This window comes from Odontomachus brunneus, unplaced genomic scaffold, assembly GCF_010583005.1.
Source record: "Odontomachus brunneus isolate Ranch 3 - 2012 unplaced genomic scaffold, Obru_v1 Obru_scaffold_041, whole genome shotgun sequence".
Lineage (NCBI taxonomy): Eukaryota > Metazoa > Arthropoda > Insecta > Hymenoptera > Formicidae > Odontomachus > Odontomachus brunneus.
Window position 1 is genome coordinate 162,280 of NW_022639491.1, and position 22,854 is coordinate 185,133.

The 22,854-nt window shown below is 44.3% G+C and overlaps 1 protein-coding gene across 1 annotated transcript in view; it reads right to left on the reverse strand.

Moving 5' to 3' along the window:
* Window positions 1-7,109: 7,109 nt before the first annotated feature.
* Window positions 7,110-22,854, reverse strand: part of LOC116844447 (SKI family transcriptional corepressor 2) — a 35,690-nt gene continuing 19,945 nt past the window's right edge. Inside the window, exons 6-7 of the mRNA XM_032815956.1 lie at window positions 11,534-11,663; window positions 7,110-9,457 (exon numbers count right to left, since the gene is read on the reverse strand). Coding sequence (XP_032671847.1) covers window positions 9,357-9,457; window positions 11,534-11,663 — 231 coding nt within the window. The 3' untranslated portion in view covers window positions 7,110-9,356. The remainder of the gene's footprint in view (window positions 9,458-11,533; window positions 11,664-22,854) is intronic.

Sequence of the window (22,854 nt, forward strand, 5' to 3'; positions counted from 1 at the left end):
TATCCGCATATTTTGCGGTCAGCATAGCATTTTGATATGGAAATTAATTAAAAACGAATATTGTAGGAAAATGTCAAGGTTTGTTAATTTTTGTTAAACTTCTCGCGTTTGCGGCGAAACAAATGTATATTTGAGCGTGAAAGTGAAGAAGGAAAGAGGAAATAGGAAATAAAAAGCGTTATTAAAATAAATAGACCAATGCCAATTAATTATTTATAATATAAATATGTGTGTATCGTATTCTGCACATTTTGTTCATTCTAATTTCGGAACTTAATATGTAATCAAAATTGGATATTACATAATATTCTAATCAAAGCCGATGGTTATTTATCGCTTTATGGTCAACATATTTGATAGTTCTACGACTCAATAATTCAAAGCAGATTGTGTAATCATATTCATTAATACTATTATGAGGACGCGTCTATATTTACCTTGAGATAGGATGACGTGCTGTTTATCGATTTCTTTTCATATTTTTATTTGTAAGATAGTTCAATGATAATTAATTATTAATTAAACAGGAAAATGTATAATTATAATATAAATATTTTAAAGATTCTTTAAGATGCATATCTCATTTTCATGATACAAATATGTTTTTTCGATATAAAAACTTAATAGAACAATGACGCTAAAAATTGCACGATCAACACTTTTCACTCAGTTCAATATATTTCGCTAAGAAACCATAATATCGTGACTAGATTGTATTTAAGAACTAGAGTTATAATTCACTCGTTTATTGTACACCTACGTGTAGTATTATTCTTGAGGTCATGTAACCTTTAGTTAGCACGCGCGAGACGCGCGCGCGCTGTTTTAAAATATTGTTTCATTATTTATTCATTTCACGATATAATCGAGGACATACAAGTTGACACACTTTCTTTCGATACGTCTTTCGATACGTCTTAGAACACATCTGACATCTAAAAAGCAAACCTTTTAAAATTTTCTAAAATAATTCTTTTATTACACATCAGCTGCATATTTAATGCAAATGCGTCAAAGAAAAAATGTGTCAATCCATGACCGTAACTATCTTAGTTTTTAAAGTGTAAAGTATTCTTGGTTAGTAATTAAAGCCTCTCTGTTTCTCGTTTTAAACTTCTTATTCCAAAAGTCTTCATTATTTCAATCATGGATTGATTTCAATCATCTTTATCGGTTCGATGCTTTTTATTTTATAAACTTTTTTCATGTTTTTGACATGCTGCTTACGTATATTATAAATTATTCTACGTATTCCCCGAAGTTACTAAGACACAAACTTTGTACTATTCGGAATATACAGTTATATAACCGCTTTATGATGATAACATTGGGTATTAAATTGGCGTTATTTGCTGTGCGAGCGTAATTATTAATATGCAGTAATAGCATTACCTTTTCTCTATATTTCTTATATCACACAGTCTCTTTTTACATCACAGATTTACATCACAGATCTGGATAGATCCTAAATAGATATTTTTTACTCAAATCTAGAGGAATATTACCCGCGAATGCTAATGCACTATTCTTTGTTAGAAAGAAGTTTTATTGAGTGATACTATGAAAAACTGCTAGTTATACCGACTTTTTCAACCAGCGTGTAGTAAGCACTTAGTAATTATTGTCTGTAATGAGAATATAATTTTTAGATCATGGATAGATAAAAAAGAATATACTAGACAGAGACAATAGTCACTAAATGCTAACTTTTATTAAATATAGCCTGTTTATTATTTTTTTATTAACAAAGAATATATATAATACAGCCTTAGGAATATCCTACCTGCCTAGTTACTGCATCATCTCTTGTTTACCGACAAGCGGTAGAATAGTATTAACTAATCACAGCATTAAGCCTTTTAGCTTTGACATATCACAATAGATGGCACAATGTTTTTATTTCTGCTAAAAATAAGAATATTTATTTTAATAAAATACGTCACTTAATAGAACATTTTTAGAGTTATTTAGTGATAATTGACTAACCTTGAAAAAATAAGTAAATGTTTACTAATTTTCTAATTTCATGTAACAAAATTTTTAATTTTTTTTCAAAGACCACTTTTTTTCATTAACGTCCAATCGAATGATCATGACTCAAGAAGAATCGCGCGTGGAAGAGAAAGCATTTCCTCTGGCCCTGCTATTTATATTCAAATTGTTGACATGATTGAAGATGTGTGTATATAGGTGAGAACTATATATCATCTCAATACTATCAACACATTTCTAAATCTAGTCTGTATTAGTCTTGCGCAAACTTATAATTTCAAGTGCAGAGATATTAAATGCGAGACTCTGCTTTTCAGCGTAGACTTAGCCCTTGTCCTCAACCTTGCTTTAAAACGTAAGCCGTAAGAAATTGACCAAGCACAGTCGATTATTCTTCTAAAAATCAACCGTGGTTGGTCAATTTCTTATGGGTTACATCTTAAAACAAGGTTGTGGACAAAGACTATGAGCCAACGAGATGTTAGGCGGCATGCCCGTCAGCTAGGAAAAATAAGCAAAGAGTAATCGATATGGAACAATGTGTGCTGGATGTCGTTGGGTATCAATGCGAAATAACGAGTATGTTTCAAACGCTCGCTAAGTGTCGTATTATGTATATGTTACGACGTGAATCGCTTCGATTTCCGTCGAAGGAAAGTAACTAATGGCACGCGACAGTGCGCGCATTTGTAGTATTCGGATTACAAAAGAGAGCTTTTATACATAGACTTATTCGATTTTCTTCAAAGTTACTTTTAAGACGTTAAAGCAATCCGCGAAAACGTTAATATCTTGAAATATTTGAGCGTGAAACAAATAGAAAGAGAGAAAATTGGAGAGTCAGCAAGGCGCGTAACGCCTCAGATCATTTGCAGAGTTAACCAACCCTGTGACATGATTTACCGAAGGGTATGTATAGCAGGACAGGGGCAACCCCACATCTATAATGCATGTGTGTCTTCTGTTCTGTGGACATAATTGTATGCGATATTACCCGAGGGAGTGCGACTCTCTCTCTCTCTTCTAGGCGCCGTGGCCGCGGTAACAAGGCATACCATCATCATTCGGGGTAGGGCCGACCTCGTAAAGAGCCACTCCATCGCTCGGCTACGTGGTAGCCGACTAGCCCGCGAGAGCGAGCCAGTTTTACGTTCTTGGTCGATTCTTTTTCCCCGCTCCTGTTCATCGGCGCGAACGTGGCAAAATATCGCCTTTTGATGCCCAATTACAGAGGCGTCGCTTCTTTATACGTTCCTTCTTCACAGCCGAGCCGTCGACGCCCACGACGGTTACCACAGAAAACTTAAATCGATGTCTCACGGGAGATCACATAAACGCACAACATAGGTGTACGCGTGCACACAAACACACACGTAGAGCGAGGATGGCTCTTTATTATAGGGTGGGATTGCGTCCGATGAAAAAGAAATACTTTTGCTGGAAGAATATTCTTTAATTAAAAGTATAATAGTGTATAGACTTTATAATGTTATCAAGCAACGACGAAGATAGCAAAAGGCAGTAAGAGCCAAGGCACGGATATTAGAGTGCAACCACAAATTATTTTTTATACATAGTCAAAATATAGTATATGGAATACATCAACTACCAAACGCGTTTCGGCCACAAATGACCTTCCTTAGTGTGTAATATTACAATAATAAAATGCAAACAGGTCGCGTTAAAGTACAAAGTGTTGGCCAAAATGAAACGTAGATTACTGTACCAAAGCTTCGTCGACATTGCACTCTAATATCCATGCCTTGGATTTACTGCCTTTTGCTATCTTCGTCGTTGTTAGAATATTCTCTATTTGATTTTTAAAGCTCTATGAAAAAAATGTTCTGAAACACGAAGTGTTAGATCGCATAGATCGTGGATCGAAGGAAGATTAGAGTTATTTCTCTTTTATATTCGAAGCGAAAGGAGCTGGGCGCAATTTTTGGCCGGGTAAAACGAGAACAGGTCGAATTACTTGCCGCACGAGGCACAATGCAGGGGCAGCTCGACCGCTTTCTTAAAATACACGGGTGGGGCTGTTTTTATTAACGTACGATAGAGGGGACACGTAAGCGGCTTACGGCCTGCAATTAAAATGTTTCTTTAAATACCCGCTCCGTCGTCTCCATTGTGGACGATTGAAGCGCGCATTTAAATCGCGGCTCGTTATACGCGACCTTTGCGCGAGATGGGAGCGCACGAAGTGTGCGAGACAAATCGATGCGCGATGTTCTTCGCAGTCCTTTCCTCCCGGATTCTTTCTGATTGCATATCTACATATTTTAATTCTAAACTTAGTTAAAATATATATGTGTGTGTACTTAGATGTTATATTTATTATATACATACGGAGAAAAAAGAAATGGATAAATTAACATGATAGTGATTCAAAACTGAACACGTTTTTGTTTGAAGATAACAAAATTTCTGCTTCTTATAAGCTTCAAATTTGCTCATAAAGAACGAAATATTTTCTCTAACTAAAACGCATTGTGTTATGGTCATATTAATTTAATCAATCCGTTCTATCTGATACTTAATTTACTGAGATAAACAAAGAGAGTGTTCTAAACAGAGTGAAATAAACAAAGACAGATTTTTATAGCAGTCTCCACTCATACAGAAACAATACTCAGATTCTTGTCTCGATGTAATGGGAATTTCACGAAATACTTTGTAGAGGGAAAATATGTGTGTGTGTGTGTGTGCGCGCGAGAAGAGATCATGATAAGAGGGTGTCAAATATATTTCTTTTTGTGTAAGGGTGCAAATATGTATCTTTTTATTACTTCATTAATTCACAAAATAACAAATTTTATTAATAATAACATATTAATTTATAAGATAACAAACTTCATTAATTTGTAAAATAACAGAACCCCAATATCACTATTATATTTCGATTCCCGTGCGTCGAACAATTCGACTTACCTTCCTTCACAAAAGAATACTCCGCGCTTTCGGCAGTATGTTACCCTCGCCTTCTGCTCCTTACAAATTCCTTCAGTTGCGGGGTTGGCTGGCCCCCGCGGAACCCGATTTCGGCGAGGCACGCGAACGTATATCCCCGTATCGCCGAGACGTGACGTACTTACGGGAAAAAAATCGGCGCAACGAGAGATCCCGCTCGTACTTGCAGATTCCTCTCTCGGGAGGCGGCCGAGGCTGCATTCGTGAAACCAATTTGCCGGAACATTAGACGCAGACGATGTTTCTCCTACGAGCGTCCATTATTGACACCCTCTTGCCATGACCTCTTCCTGCACCCTCCCTCTCGCCCCTCCGCCATTATCAATGCAGATATTTCGTGAGATTCCCATTGTATCGGGACAAGACGAGTATTATTTCCTTCTGTGCGGAGGGACTGCTATAAAAATCTCTCTTTATTCATCTCGTTCTATGTAAAACGCTCCCTTTGTTCATTTGGATAAATTAGGCTTCAAATAGAGATTCACACTACGCGATTTATTGTAAATTATAATACGTATAATTACCACGCAGAGGCCCGTGCCTGCGGGCCGGTCTTATAACTTACTCGTGCATCGGGAAAAAGAAAATCTTGGTACATTCGCGATACTCCCGAGAGCGTAAGAGTACCATGTGTGTGGTCGAAATCCGAAATTCTGCTGACGACCGTCCGGGGACCGCAGGGCTGTATCAGTTAAGGGTTTTTGTTCACTCGAGCGTCCTTACGTACCACGCGGGAGGGCTCCCTAAGGATTTTGCGCCAGCCGGGATATATAAGCGACGAGCGGGATTACATCGCGCGCGGCACATCCTACGCGGCATGGCAGTTTCCTTCAGTAATTGAAAAAGATTTGTTTCCCCTAGACGCGCGATCTGATAGTGTCGCGCCGCTCATAACGTATCCGCTCTTGATCACCGTTGTTCTGCTGCTTCCCGTCTCTGATACGCGACAATACTTTCCGATATCTTTCCAAACTGGGCGCTTTCTGGAAGCGCTGCGCGAAACAAAAATTGGATAAGAGAGGCCGCGTTCGCTCGCGGAACAACGCACAGCGCGACAAATGAACAATGCGAAGGTAAATCATTCTCATTTTGTTTTATAAAATTTTAATTAATATGATTCTTCTCCCGTCGAAATTTTTTGGATCAAAATACACTATAACAAACGCGACTAAATCCTCACTATGTGAATTAATATCACTGTTGGCTTATATCTCAAAGCTGCATTTTCAAAATCGACTCTGAAAATGTAAGCTGATTTTGATGTCGGCAAAAATCAATGCAGCTGCGCAAAGAAGAATTCGTCGATCGTTATTGTATGCAGATTGCAATTTATCACTTTCAAAGTTATAGCATACTTCAACTACCACATACTTAACATTTATTGCATGTTTTACTTAACCTCTTAGCTACAGCAAAACTTTCCGCGAGCTGTATCTTTGTACGGCAAAGTTCACTGTTGGCTTATATCTCAAAGCTGCGTTTTCAAAATCGACGCTATCACCTCTGAAAATGTAAACTGATTTTGATGTCGGCAAAAATCAATGCAGCTGCGCAAAGAAGAATTCGTCGATCGCTATTGTATGCAGATTGCAATTTATCACTTTCAAAGTTATAGCATACTTCAACTGCCACATACTTAACGTTTATTGCATGTTTTACTTAACCTTTTAGCTACAGCAGGACTTTCCGCGAGCTGTATCTTTGTACGGCAAAGTTCAACGCGGACTGCGCGAAAACAATGCAACACTGCGATTTGTGTCTAGTAATGCTTTTCACTACGCAAGTACATTAGAATACAGTTTTAGATGAATAAATTATAATTTATTAGAAATAAGAATGAGCCACTATAGTGGCGTACCGTTTAAAAAGATGACATACGCGAAAGCCACTATAGTGGCGTACCTAAGAAGTTAACTATTATCGTATCAAAACTCAACAGCGTCTCCATAGCTTATATGACGTTATCAATACGAAAAGATTGCATGAGCGCGACTATATCGAACAGATATAATGTCAAGTGGTAATTTCCAATTAAAATAGCAGTGGCAAAGTGGAATAACTTCCCTCCAAAATTGATTTTCCTTCGCACGACGGCGCGGCGGGACAGGAGTGATTTTATCGATACACGTACGCTCTCCTCCCAGCAATCAAGATTTTATTAGAACTTGGATTACACTCGTGGTTTTTCACACACGCTGTCGTCTACAAGTATGTTCAGTATGATGCAATTTGGTGTCGTTACTCTACTAGCGACGGTACTTACAGCTGCGGCAGTACTCGATGAGGCGCGCGAAGGATCCCCTCGTCCTGTCCGGCTCGTCGTCGTCGTCTCCGCATAATTCGACATAATTAAGTATAATTGCACTGTGTAATATCGTCCTTGCGACAAATAATCGTCGATCCTAAGCTACACCGACTGCTCTCGATCGCGGCGACCGCGACGGCGGCAGCGTCGCGACCGAGTCTCTTGGCGAAATCGCAGTAAATCGTTGCGAGTTGGCTCACAATATATCGAGCTCGTCACGGACGCATGTTGGTTGCATCGCTCATGGTGCACCAACTATCACGAGTGCACGATTCACCGCGAATAGATATCTGGATGTCGTGCTCGCAAGCACGACGTGAGTCTCGTTAGTCGCATTAACCCTCTCCATTTCACCCTCACCGACTGACATATTTCCCACGTTTCTTTTCGCGCTGACCTGGTTTATCAGGAGATAGAACTCCCGCATTCCAAGCATCCCTCGAGCAGCACTCGTGTGCTACTTGACGTTGCTATTCCTGCACTCGAGAAAGTGCTACAAACGAAACAGAGAGAAGAAAGAGAACAACAAATGTGCTCGCTCTTTCTTGTGTACAGCAACACACTTCGTGGTGATACATATCTAATAGAATCCGGACTGTGGAAAGGGTTCAAGCCGGCATCACGCGATACGGCAAGTGTATATCGATATTGGCCAATGATCATGACCGGTTATGTTGACATTTACCGTGTTTGAATTCTGTAGCTGTTCTTTGCTTATGTTATTAACACGTTGACTGCGAGGTAAATCGTAGTTGGCCTTCTTGGCTAGAGCGCGAACTACGATTTATCTCGCAGTTCTTTCATGGTCTGTCCATATGATTAAATCAAATTGGCTTCTGAGATCGGAATCCTGAAAATTGCCGTAGCAGTCAACGTATTAAACTTTGCTATGTTATCAAGCTTTATATTGGCATAGTATTCGCGGTCAATGTATTCCTCAAACTGCGGGCCAATGTATTGCCTCACGTATCGCGTAGGACCGGCTCAAGGACACCAGAATCGCCAAACGTGATGTGTTCACAGAAGCCGGAATACAGTCTCCCGTCTTCTCCCTCGTCGCGGAAGAAACAGTCGAACGCGCGGAATTAAATCTCAGACGGTGTGTTTCCGCGAGATCGCAACGAACGTCTTCGTTTATTCGCGCTCGTCCGTCGCGTAAGTGCGCTCGTTGTGTACCGTGAGTACTCGCTGGGAAATCACGACAATCGACGTAATGCGGAACCAGATGAGCGAATTCGCTCCGCAGCACCTCCGGAATCGACGCAAATATCGACGTGACCTCCTCTCCTTCGCTTCGCCGACGTAATGACATCTTCTCCGGCGAGCGTTGTCCTAGCCGCTCTACATCCTCGACGAATACTCGCGAGCTTCTCGATTCGAGCTCATCGATTCGCTCACTCGCTCGCTTGCTCGCATGAAAAGGACAAGACGCGTTCGCTAGAACGAGAATTGTCCTGCCGGCAAAAACTCATTACCCGAGGTGAAACCTACCGCTCGACGATCCGACAAAATTGACGTTCGCTTCTCGCTGGTGTCGCGAACGCCCGGGACAAAACATTTCCTAACGTTCGCTACCAACATTTTGGCGGATCTGGCCTTCGCAACTACGGATCGGGCCCACGATCTCAGCGATACCGCGTGAACGTGAAGCGAGTTATAAATCGGAGGTTCAGTGTAACAGCGAGTTAACGTACTCTCTTAACACAGCTGAAGAAAATAAATTTGAAAATTCGACAACCTAATATTGAGGAAGAAAATATTTCATATATTGGAGGCTTAAGTCGGTTATATATCAGATTCAATTGACTCGAGCCGGTTTAAGCTTCGATCGATTAATCGGCTAAATGAATTTACATTTGATTGCTCGAAAGAAGCGTCGCCCAGGTTCGAGGGCTAACTTTCTCAGGCCCTTAAGACACCGAGGCAAGAGCATCGTTGCGCTGAAGCCTTAAATTCGTAAAGAAAGATCGACGAATGCGCTTTAAGGCAACGGACGTATCGCTTACGGAAGCTTACGGAACGGTACGGATTAAATGTGTCCTCCTCATGCGCTGCTGCTGCATGATGTCGATTAATCCAGCCAGCTCGATTAATTGGTCGGCGCGGACGGACTGTGGACTTGGCCGTAAAACATACGTGGACGGCAAGCCGAGCAGTCGGAACCCGCCCTTTCCGCCGCCGGCTCGTTTCCTGCAATAATTATCGTCCGGTAATTAGCGGAGTCGATCACCGCGCGTGAGCGCCGACGGACACGTCGCGTTATGCGATATTAATCCGTCACGGACTTGGCTGTTATTTAACCTTTCGAATAAAGTTTCACTTCGAGAGATTTAAATAACAGAAATCAAATAGTAGAGGCGTATAACTCCTGGTCAGTCGAAGGAGTCGCGGGTCGCGAGGTTATCGAAGCAGTAAGAATTGAAGGATCATCGAGATTATTAAGACGAGAAGGAAGCCTGACCTAAATAAACGAGTGTCACGTGCTAATTAGTTTCATCCCGTTTGACTCGCGAACGCGGCGTTTCATTGAGTCAGCAGACGGGAGGGTCTTGACTTGGGATCTCACGTGGACAGCTTCAAAGAGGCTCTCTGAAAGGATCTCACGGTCGCCTCGTTCTCGCAGGACGGACGGAAGGAAACGAAGCAGGTCGCAAAAACGCGAACTTTTTCCGAGGGCTGTACGTTAGTCAAAGTGTCTGGCGTTCACCGCCAATGATCCTGTATCCGCATTCATCGCGTGGAGGCAGCACCTATCTCGTTATTTTCGGCTTACGCTCGCGTTGAATGGCTGGTTCCATTGATATACCGGGTGAGGCACGTGCACGCACACGTGTATGTGTGTATGTGTGTGTGCATGTGTGTACATATGCATACAGGAGTCTGGCTGTGAGAGAAAGTGTGCAAGCGTCTCGTGTTCTGACACAGGCGCATGTATTTGCGAATGTACTCTCTGTGCTTACATGTTGTGTCGTCGCGCATTTTGCCTGTCGTTATCGACGGGAAGAATATTTCGAACAGTTTCAACGAAAAAAAAAATTGTCCCATTTAAGAAATTCGCCTCGTCGAGATCCGCAGAGATGGAAAATCGCGTGGAACATGGAAATTCTGGAAATTCATTAATAAGGGAAGGTTCCCTAATTAATGTGCTCTCTGCGCTTAGATGTCGCGCATCTTGCCGGTCGTTACCGACTGAGGAAAATATTCCGAGAAATTTCAGCGAAAAATTCACTTATTCAAGAAACTCGTCTCTCTCTCTCTCTCTCTCTCTCTCGCCGTGATACACGCAGACGGGAAATTACGTCAACGGGAAACACGAGAATTCTGCAAACTTATTAATCAAGGAGCGTCTAATAATTAACGTTGATATATAACGTTGATGTGTAAGAACGATCCTCAATTTATCCCTTCTGTGTCTATCCGTGTGCTGTGTAACCAGCCACTCGCCGCGTCGACTGCCGTAAATGGAAATTAGAAGAAAACGCGGCGTACATATACACATACGGTGACGTGACGCGTCGCGTCGCGTCACGCCGCGTCGCATGGCGTTCGCGAGTCACGACGACGGAGTTCGACGTCCACTAGCATAGGGACAGGGTACGCGCAAGCGTAGGCGAAAATCACGCCCCTTGGTTGGTGGAGGCCACCCGCAACCCATTTCCGCGTTATTACAGACTGGAAGATCCACCCCTCTCCGCCAGTTTGATATCAAGGCAACCCTCCGCTTCCATTTAACACTCCGGTCGCGACTAATTATTCTAATTAATTGGAACTCCGATCTTCTCGGCGGGCCGCTTGATCCACGGCAGTTACTAATTAATTACTAATATCAATGGGACGATTCACGACGACCCCTCGCCCTGGACGCGGCTGTTCGCGAAAATACCCTCGGGACGATTTCCTGCGATCACGAGCCGAGGAGAGCGTCTCGAACGGCATCGCGGAAGAGCGTTCGTTTGTGGAGTTACAACTGACGTCGAGTGGAAGCGTCGTCTTCCGATGGAAGTGTCAGGAATTCTTTTCCATCCGTTAGTGTTCACAGCTCGCAAGCGCGATAATCGTAATGCGAATCTCAAAGAGAGAAACGCGAAGAGAATTCGAGACTTTCTTCAACTCGCGGGGAGAGTTTTGTATGGTCTAATTACCGATTCGATTCGGCGTCACGAGCACGGTTGGAGCCTTCGCGTTAGTCTAGCCGCTCCGACTCGACGAGGCTTCCCGCTCGCGCTCTCCGTCTACGAGCTAATTCGCACGATATCTCTCGCTCACCCTTGAGAACACTGAGATGTCGATAGTAAGGGTTGCTGTGCCAGCTCTCTGGACTCCTCGCCGGCGGCAATTCTGTCTTCACGTCGCGCAGAGCCGCGGTTTCCTCCGCGATCTTCTCCGCCTCCCGTTCCTGTAACGAATACCGAGTTACGCGTAAGATCCAGATGAAATCGACGTTGTCGCGACTCCGTTACATACCATTCGAGTTACGATTATAACAATGATATTTCAAACTTGAAAAGCGTTGCAAGACAAACATCAATTGGCGGCAGAATAATCGCGGCTTGTGACTCAAAAGTGATTCTCCATTAGGCAAACAATCGTTCTTTATTCGAGTAGATACACATTCTACTGAAAAATCGAAATCTCGAGATTCGAGAAGTGAGACGAACTCCTGAAAAATCACAATACCGATACAATCTCCCGAAATGCAAATGCAACTTTCTCGAAACATGGGAAGCGTTCAATTGCCTCGGGAAGGTACAATATCGAAATCAACACGAGATAATATATCGGAGAACACAAATTTCCGGAAATAACAATAACAACTGGGAGATTTTCTCTGTATTAGGATTTCGGAATTATAGTCGTCATTTGAAACTTGTCTCAGATAAAATACTCAGATTTTTATTTAGAGTCAGATCCAAATTTTTTAGTTGAATTAGTGTGATATTTATATCTGCAGTCGCGATTCAGTTTCGACAAACTCTCATTTAACTCTGAATTTAAACCTGAACGCCTTGCTTGAAACGAGTTTCACAAGCAATTATTAATACGGACCTATTTTCGGAAAATCGCACCAAATTTAAGATAAAAGTCTGGACCGATATCTGGATACGTACCTAAACCTAGACATTCTTATTGTTTTGGTCTTTACATACGAACATTTAAATGTTTTAACATAGAATATACGTACATATTCAACATATGTATGTATGTTCCACGTTGGAAATGTAAATATTCGTGTTTAGAGACCAAAAATAGGAATGTCAGAGTTAGAGTTCAAGTACTTCTATCTTACTTCTTCTCTTTCGGAACAATGCATGTTGATCTCCCTTCAACGTTAAGGAGTTCAGCCGACGTTCGATCGGCCGTAGACGCGAGACGAGGCGAGCTCGCAATGTAATAATATCGTCGCGGAAGCGCTCGTCTGAAAACAGCAGCGGGAATCGTCATTTTCGTGGCGACAGGTGGGCAAGCGGGCGGACGTGAAGGGGGCGAAACGGCTCGGCAAACAGCCGCGATATGTCGCGGCTCCTTGACGTAATGACAGCTGTGGAAATGGATGACGACCCACTCATCCTGATCAACCACTCAGGTATGCAACGATGGCCGCGGGAAAAACGCGAAGGCGGCCGGTCGCGCGCGTTCGCGCTGATCTACGTAACAATCTAAACGCGCGGCTCTCGCCCAAAGCGGGACACGGTGCTTTATTTAATGCTTCCGTCGATAGCGATCGTCAAATTACTTAAATTAATTCCGCCGAGCGTGCTGGCTAGCCAGCCAGCCAGCCAGCCTGCCAGTCAGCTAGCCAGCGATCGATCGAGGTGAATTATTCACTCGACTCGGCTCGACTCGACTCGCTAGTTGGAGCAAGAACGAAATGAGCGTTTGCTTCGCGTCGACCTGGTTGGGCGATTAAAAAGTCACGGAATCGCGCGTTTACCGTTTTAATGTCCGAAGAAGGGGGATTACTAGTCCCCGGGGAGCCCCGGAAACGGCGTCGCCCATAATACGCGCGATATTTAGCGTTCCGGCGAGCGCGCTTACGAGATTCTTGCTGACGCTTCGTGACGAGCGTCGGTGAAGCTCGGGGATCGCCTTTCTAATAAAAAAAAAAGTGCATCCTCCGCGAGAATGTCGGACGGCTGTGACGTCGCAACGACGGCGATTGGTCGCCGTCGCTCTTTCGCGCGTAACAAGCGCGAAATTTGACAAGCGATCGTTTCGAGCAGCCGTGATGTTGTTTACAGCGATTCGCCGCCGCGGGTCACCTGTCCGCGAGGCACGTTATTTAAAAATCAGCATATGTCGCGGCTCACCGATTTCGTGCGTGTCGCCGTGTGACGCAGGCGTGAAAAAAGGACAGAGACTGCTGCGGCGGCGGCGGCGGCGGAAGAGCGGCGCACGCAAGGATGCATTTTTAACGATAACTGCGACCGTGCTTTCCGCATAACGCACGCCGGTTCTCGTTAGCTTAAACGCGTTACGGAATAGGAAACGAGGACTCTGCCTACCCCGTCGCGAACTTCATATAAGTTATACACGGTTTGCACGAGTTATCCTTCCGTCTCCCTGCTACCCTTCGGGAAAACAGAGCGGCCCGTAATCGCTTCGCGTCCGTTAGACGCCCTTCGCGAGTGCGAAGCACAGCGGAGACAAGTTAATCGCGTAAACAGACGGACTGAGCGTCACGAGACTCTTCAGAATGAAATTTCCCGAACAAAGGTCACGCGGATGTAAACGATGCTTCGCTTTGTAATCCGAATTGTGTCGCAATCGTGAGAGCTTGACGATCAGCTCAACCGGAACGAAAGATTTCGTTGAAGAAGCAAACGTGAGAGAAACGCATGTCGCTAACTCGATAAACGCGTAAATAGATAGGTTAGACGTTACTGGTGTCTTCAAAATGAAATTTCCTGACCAAAGATGACGAGGACGTAAACCGCGCTTCGCTGCGTAATTCGAATTGTATCGTGAGAACTTCACGTCCGGTTTGGCCGCTATCAAAGAGATCGTTGAAGGAGCAATCGCGAGGGAAACGCGCGACTAATCGCGCCATTCGTATTTTGAACTCGCAACGTTCGTCGACATCGTAGAGGTCGTGTGAAATTCCCGTGGATTTTCCGTCCTGACGAACCGCGGCTCGATTCGCGACGGCGACGCTAATACATCGCCAACGTAACGAACATTGTTAACTGATGGCGGCGAACGATTCCCCTTTCCGCGCACTGTCCCGCGGCCAGCAAAGGTAAATGTAATCATCGTCGTTCTCGTCTGCGGTTACGTGACGTAATAATCGTCACGATAATATAAATATTTCATGTCGCGCCCAGCACGAACGTCACGGTATAATCGACTTTAACTGCCGCTTCGAGGCAGCTCCTATCGCGGCTCGTGCATCTCTCGGCGATTACCTCGACGTATGTACAAGTATGTGCTACGCTCTGCGAACCAGAGTGCGTTTAAAAGGACATACTTACGTGTTAAAGTAGTGCTTCCTCCCGTTTCTCTCTCTCTCTCTCTCTCTCTCTCTCTCTCTCTCTCTCTCTCTTTGTCCGTCTGTCTGTCTTTTCCTCGCGTAAAAGCCCGTAATTGATTAGTTTTTATCTAGCCGTTTACAAAGCAACAAATAGTGTGACGGACGGTTCGCTCGTAAGGAGATTCGCGCGGAGTCAGAAATTGAGAGTTACCACTTGAAGCAATTTCCTGTCGGGTATTATTATATGTGTGCGGATGGGGTGCCCTTCGCGCACATACACAAGGCGATACGATGAGGTATTTATTTCCGAGTGTGCCGATGAGATAACATCGCGTCCTTTCCGTGAGCGTGTCGTATTTGTTAACATGACGGCTACGTAACAAAGTCCTTTCGCTGCGTTATATAAGCGATAAGCTTTGATTCGGAAAACTTCGACGAATTATTTCCAAGAGATAGATAGATAGGTAGGTAGATATATTTAAACCCATAGAAGCTCTAAGATCCCTTCAGACATACAACATGTGTTTATAAAATAGAGTAATAATCCCTAAAGCGAAGGAGCAAAAAAAGGAATACATTGGAAATAAACTTCAGTAAAATCAAAAGTTAATCACGTATGTTTCTATGTGAAGCAAAAAGAACGCACCAGACGAGATAGAAAGAGAGATGAGGAAAAAAAGAAAGGGTGGATATCCGAGAGGCAAAGCTTAGCGTGACGCAAATAGCACAAAAGCACTATCACTCGACGGAATCTCGTTAGTGGGAGGGTCGCGAAATTCAAAAGAATTTCGAAAAGAAATTCAAGAGCGGGTCTTCGTTACGGAAACATTAATCATCACCCAATGTTCTAATGGACCGCGTCTATCGATGGAGGGGGGAAGGGAGGGAGAGCCAGGGGGCGCCGATAAAATTTTCATGCTGTTTGAGATTTCAGATAATTATGTTTTGTGTGCGAGGAGAGGGTGTCTCGCGAGGGGGAGAGACCGAAGTCCGAAAGGGGTCGCGCTGCCTATTGTGAAGTAATTCGACGAGGTAAAACGTTACGGAGGGTGACTTTTGTTCGACAGGCGCGATCCCGAAAAATAAACATACCCTTCCCCCTCCTCCCTTTCCCCTAGTCATATTGTTTTTTCAGCTTTTCGATCGACGAACGGATTTTTCGCGTTGCCTCAGCGAGAACAACGCGCAGAAGTGCAAGCACGTTGCATGCACGTACAAGCACATTCGAACGAGATCGCAATAATTAATACTCGTAACGATTTCCTCGAGAAGCTTATCGTCGAAGAAGCGGCGCGAATCGTCGATACGCTCCCGTGCAACGCGATTATGCCTCGAGTGGAAGGCTCTCGCTGCGTAGCAGGTGGTCCGCGCGATACGTATCCTATGAAGTCGACGGCCGCGTTATGCGTCCTTGGGGTGGGCACATATGTTCCCCGTGATATCCATGCAACCTCCGTTTGTACGCGGAAGGGATGATCGCGGCGGCTGTTGGCGAATCTGTTCTCGTGAACAGATCGATTCGCCACGATGAGCCGCGATCCTTAACCCCGTATGCTTCTGAACGGATTAAAAGCGGCGAAACGAGCCTCGTCGGAAGATTTACAAGCTCTCCTCCTCTTTACATGCTCCCTTTATGATCGCAACATGAAAAATTAAGCGAGGAAGACGAGCGCGTTTCGGCGAGGCAGTAAGCGCTGCTCAAAGCGGAAGAGTAGACTAAAACATGCAATTATTGACATCCCCTTACTTAGTTACTGACAATCTAAAAAAAACCACGTTTCTCTAGATTAAATAGAGATCTGAACAACAAAGTTTTAATTCAAGATTTAATCGGCGTTGGTAGAAAAATGGACATCAGGAGAGTGTCAATAATTAGCTGTCTTTCCTCAGCCGACTCTTCTCTTTGTTGTGCTTACGATACTAATATAGAACGACGAATTTGCCCTGTAACGATTCGTTTGAGTCACCAGATGAGAAAAATAGCGAGCCGCAGTGAGGAAGAAATTTATTTCTGGCATTTACAACTGTTTTGCCTCGAGTTCTTCATTCGCGCAACATTTCGTTCTCCTTAGTGCCACAACGTATTTAAATTTCGCGTTGAAGCCAGTAACGGCCAGCAAACACAGCTGTAAAGGCGAAATAGGTGCAACTGTTCCTGTACGTGTTTGCAGCGGTATTCCCGGGGGTATCCTTTGGCACACGAATTATTGGAATTGAAGAAAAAGACGGTGAAGAATTATAAAGAATGAGAGAGAGATAGAGAGAAAGGGAATGAGAGGAGGAAGGAGGGGGACAAAATCGCTACAAATCGGACACAGAAAAGCGACCCGGGGCGAATTCGAGGCATGTAAACCTCGTTATGTTATCCACCTCGTTATTATATCGCCGGCACGTGACGTGTATGAATGCTAGTAGCCGGCTCGAGTGGAAACGCGAAGATAGTCGGTACGATGTACGTGTAACGGGAACATTGAATCAGCGGCAGATTACCGGGCGTGAAACCTACGCGGCAGGGGGATGCAGAAGTGTCGGATGAAATAAAATCAAATTTATCGCGCGCAGAGCTCGGGAGGTTCCAAGGAGAGTCTTGCACAAAGAGCGCGCACGCTGGGCGTCGACTAACAAATCTTGTGCACTTGCACAAATTACCTCCGCAATCGCGAATAAATAAAACAACGCATGCACGAGGAGAAAAATCGGAACTGGTGGGAGCAGCGAGAGGACAAACGTGACGTAACGACTGAGCGAGGAAAAATAATGGGAAAGAGGTCGGTTAGGTTAACGAGAGGGAAGAAACGAGCGGGAATGATACCTACAGGAATAGCCCACGTTCCCGTGCGCGCGGGAGGCGAGGGGAAACGCGGCAAGACATCTCAGAGGGGGAGGAGAGTGAGAGAAGACAGAGAAGGAGTACCCCGGAGGAGAGAGTTTCCTCCCGCTTGCGGATGAGTTCCGCGTTCTCCCATTTGTAACTCCGTTCACCCGGCAAAGTAGGTAGAAATCCCCGACCTCCTCCCCCATCATCGAATGCCACCCCCGCTTATCTAGCGACCCCTCATCCTGCCGCGTCCCTTACGCCCCTCACGTCGCAGGGACCGACGCGGCGCCGCATCCGGTACCAGTCGGCGGACCGAAAAGCTCGCTCGCTCGCTTCGAGAACGAACCGACCGACCGACCGACCGACCGACCAACCGAACGAACGAACGAACGAACGACCGACACGGCCGTCTGCCCATCCTCGCGTTATGGCGCGCTCGATTGTTTCCAGCCCCGTTGATCCAATAAAGGATTACGGCGAAACAATCGTAGCGTGCAGCGCGCGGACGGCACCCCTCACCCCTTCACTATCTCTCTTTCTCCCCGTCCCTTCAACAGCTCGCTACACGACGGCTTTTACGTTAACGGCGAAACTTTCGATCCGATCGTATATCGAGACTATACGACTGAACTGAGTTACGTTCGATAGGATTATTCTCTTTTTCTGCATCTCTCTCTTTCTCTCTCCTCTTCTTCAGTCTGCGATACAAGCAAATCCCGAAACTTCACTTTTGTTACGGTTGGATGTTGTGCGTAAATTCGCCGAGTTGACGGCGTCAACGTGAACTTTTACCTCCGGACGTCGAAGAGCTCGCGTTGAGTAATCCACAGTGCGCTCTCGCCAGTGGTTTAACATATTTCGTATTACAAAGAGCAGGGATTTACAGGAGGATCTTGCGGGATTCTCAAACGGCTAGTGAACCGAGCACCAGGAGAAGAAGCGGGAAAGGTGGAAAAGTGCGCGAGTGTGATCCCGAAAGGGTTCGAGGTACGAGTTGGAGGCCGGAGGAGGCGGGGGAGGGTGAGTGGATAGATTGTGAAGTCGAACGGATTGGGAAGCACACGTGATGCGCGGAGTTAATACGCAATCGTGTTAGTCGAATCGCTTCCGGTCGGTCGGCCTCGCTCAGGCTCACGGCTTGTCCGCCCACCCACGTTTCGGTATTATGTCGGGAAATTGATTATACTCTCGATAATGCCGGATTTAGCTCGAAAGAGCGTTATGTGTCCGACGGCATCAGCGCGAGCGCGCGTCCTGAAGTTACTCCCGCTCCCGATCCTTCGGGCATTATCGACGGTTTTTCCTTTTTACGGGCTGGTGCCACCGATCCCGATGCTGGTGGGAATCGACGCGATTTCATAGCGATCTGATCACGAGCCCCCGTCCTAATCCACTCATTTGGATTCCACCGATCGAACCGCTCTCTGTAACACTGCACTTTGTAGTTTTTGCAACGCATGATATTTATACTCGTTCTCGTAAATTTCATACATGTACCGATATAAGCGATGGATTAAAGGTTTGCGACACTTGCGACATTTTTATCTCGACGAGTTTCGCAATATATTATCCAGCAGAAAAAGATCTTTTCTGAGAATTATCAAAAGAACGAATTCTTTCTTGTTGAGCTTTTTGTGGGATAAAATTTATCGAGATAAAAGTGTTGCCACGTTTTATCCATTGATTGTCAAATTTGAGTTTTCCTTTTCTTTTTTATTTTAAGAGTGCAAGAAAAAAAATTTGAATGATCGACTTATTATATTTACATCCTCGAAAATGCAGGGCCGTGTACTTGGTTCGTCGGATTTTCGGGACAGGAGTATTCGCTTTCATCACTTCTAATACGTAAGAATTCGAGGCTGCGCGAAACTCGGCTGAAAATGTTGGTGTTCACCGCCGCGAAACATTATTTGCAGCTTCTCAATTTCGCTCTCGTGGGAAGTATAAAACAATTTTCGCGTAAGCTCCTCCATTTAGGTGGCCATACTGTGAACACCGTAACGGCGTTAACGAGTTTCAATCCGGGGGTTGCGTCAGAGTACTCCCGATGCCTTTCACCTCACATAACGGCGGACATGGAAATTATTTTTCAGCCGTTTGGCGAACGTCGCCGAAATTGATCCTTGCTGTGCCGTATGTAGATAAAAAGTTCCGCGCATATCGTTTACGCGCGACTGATTGGCGGATTCATGTCAAAGTCGTCGCGATGAAATTCTGATATTCGCGATAGTCGCCGTGTCGCATGAAAATATGACATGTTAATTTCCTCTTATTTTTTAATTATCAACATTAAGCTATTCGGGCTGCGTTCCGAAATTCACTGCCAGTACTGAAATTCTATAATATACGTAACATAAACTATAGATTTTCAGTACTGGCAGTGCATTTCGGAACGCAACCTCGATAGACAGAGAGAGAGAAAGAGAGACAGATAGACAGACTGAAAGATAAAAACACAAAATAAATAATGTTTATTCTGCATATTTTTGTTGATTCGAGATAATATAGTGTAACGTGGTGGATTTTTTGCTATCCGTCACTCGGGCTAGGAGATGATCAGAGGGATTTTAGAACCTCGCACTTCTTCACCTCCGAAGAGAGAGAGTAGGCAACTAAGCGAGCGAAGATTTTTGGGCAAATTTGCGTACGCCTTTTATGCACGGGACAATCTACAACTCTTATAGCGAATTCGGCCACTTACACTGGTGTGCACGTGAGTATTTCAGTCATTTCCGCGTGTGTATTCTGTCGTTTCGCGATCACTACTGAATTATTGGTGTTGCCGACAGTGGACGTCGTCGTCCGCGCATTGAGTCTTGTTACGTGATGAGCTATTACTCTCACCTGTTTCCAGTTTCCTCTCACATTCTGCCGGTGATATAAGAACCACGCCACTCTATCTTAAACGAGACTGAGCAGTTGGTGAGGGCCTTCACCCTTGGTTTCAAGGGAAACAAAGATTATACCGCGCGAGCCGAACCTCAACTACGATATAGGCAGCATCGTAGTGTATAGCTTTTTCTCATAGGAATTCTTTTTAATTTTATTACGTTGTAGTATGTCTAGTAGTGCAGAAATAGACTGATTTTGTTAGGGAATATATATGGCAAATCTTTTAACGGTAGATTTTAACTGCTAAGATATAAATAACACATATTAAACAGAAGGATGATAAATTAGGGCGGAAAGTGTTTGTCGGTTATAAAATTTTACATCAATTTTTGCTTCAAAATTCTCTCCGTATAGAAAATTCAGAAAAGTCTCTGAATTATACTTTTATCTTCTAAAACGCGCCGTTATTCGGCTTCTTTTCCTAACAGATAATACGCTCAGTTGCCACTGTCACAAGTGAAGAGCGAAATCGCTCTCGAAAGTCGCCACGTCGCGAAAACTCCGGGCGGAAGAGACGAGAGAGAAAGAGCAAGAGTTAGAGAGTGAGGGGCGAGAGTGTCCGGGATGCGGGGGATGATAGCAGACGGCGGGAGTTGTATTGGATTTGAGGGTCCCGGGGCGGAGCTGGTCCGGACTAACGATTATAATTAAATCAACAGTCGCCGCCCTCGCGCGCGCGGGCGCGACTTCCATGGGCGAGAACCTCCATTTCGGTCCGTGATGTTGTATTTCTCGCCGACGGCGCGGCGCGAGCGACGTCCGTGTGCAAATAGAATTAAGTAATAGGTAGCCGGGGCCGGATTAAACCAAGGGAAGAATAAGACATCGCCGTGAAACTCTCCGGCGTGAACGTCGGACAAATTTTGACATTCGACATCGACGCGAGCGCGCGAGTTCATTTAATCACTTAGAAACACCGTGGATACGTTAATCGTATCTGTGTGTTTTGTGGAAGGGAGCAAGATAGTATAAGACATTATATATGAATATATATCAGAGTATAAAAGGATGGTCTAAAGAGTTAGGAGGAGATAGTAAGGCAATATGGAAAAAGATTTGGGATGATGATTTAGACAATATAAAAAGTAATATATTATGGAAGATTTGGAAAAGAGAGAGATAAGGAGTTGAAAAAGATCGAAAAGGAGAAAGGAAAAGAAAGTCGTGGATGTAGATAAGAAGATGTTAACATAGAATGTAAATTACAGATGGAAATGATATGTTATGGTAAATTTGAATAGCAAGGTGAAGTGATAAGTGAATTAGATTAAGGTAGGAAAAAATTACGTACGATACGAGGTGACGTATGTGATATAAAGATAATAGAATGGAGTTTGAAAGTTTGTGATATTAAGATAAGAATATTAGTTGCATAAAAGCGATAGTTAGAGTTATGAAAGAATGAGTAAGAGGAAATCTTTTCTTGGCTATGTAGCTAAAGTAATAAATACATTAGGTTGTTTAGAAACGTCGTAAACTCCTTGCATTGGCGTTTATTTGGCGGACTCATGGTGGAACATGCCCATCTATTCGAAAAGATCGAAAGAGTATATATTGCAACTCAATTTACACTTACTTTACACATTGTCGCGGAATTTTTTATGAGTTTCGTTGTTGCGAAATAATAAGATCAACTAATGTTTATGATTAACAGCGCGTATATTTGACTCATGAAGGCACATTGTCTGGAGAACGTGATTCCAACGCGAGGAGTTAGGTACGACCACTTCGATGAATCAGCAATAGCTAACGTGCTATTGCTCATACGACGATAATTCCGCGCGACGAAATGTTACCAGGTTAAAAGCTATTTCGAAAACGGACGCCAGCGCACGTCTCGTAATGTGTTTCGTAGGTATACGATAGCTGATTTAATCACACCGTGTCCCGAAGGATTCCGCGAACATAAGGTCAAAGCTTGGCATTTCGCTACGGCGACAGTAACTTTAGCTGTGCTCGCTGGCTCTTAAAAATGCCAGCCGGGCTCCTTTAATTAATGCGGGATTTGGCGAAGAGATTTGGATACGATCCGTTTCGCATTATCGATTCATCATATCGTTTCAGCGTAAATTCAAAGAATGAAAATGTCCAAGTTATTTTATGTTATCATGTAAAAGAATCACGTGCGCGCGAGAATTCAAGAGAGCGTAGGAGAGCGAGCGAGAGAGGGAATGTTGGGCACTCTGGAAGGGAAAAGAAGTAACGTATCTCTTCCGGAACCTAATGGCCCTCCAGACGGTCGAGGCGCAATTAAAAGTTGCGGTCGAAACTAACTAAACCAGCCGTAGTTTGATTTAAACGTTTCCGACCCCCGTTACGCTTCTACGTGACGTTGCTTAATTGCATTTAAATGGATGGTGGAGGAGATTCCGCGAATATCTTCGTTGCCTTCCAAACGGAGCGAGCCCG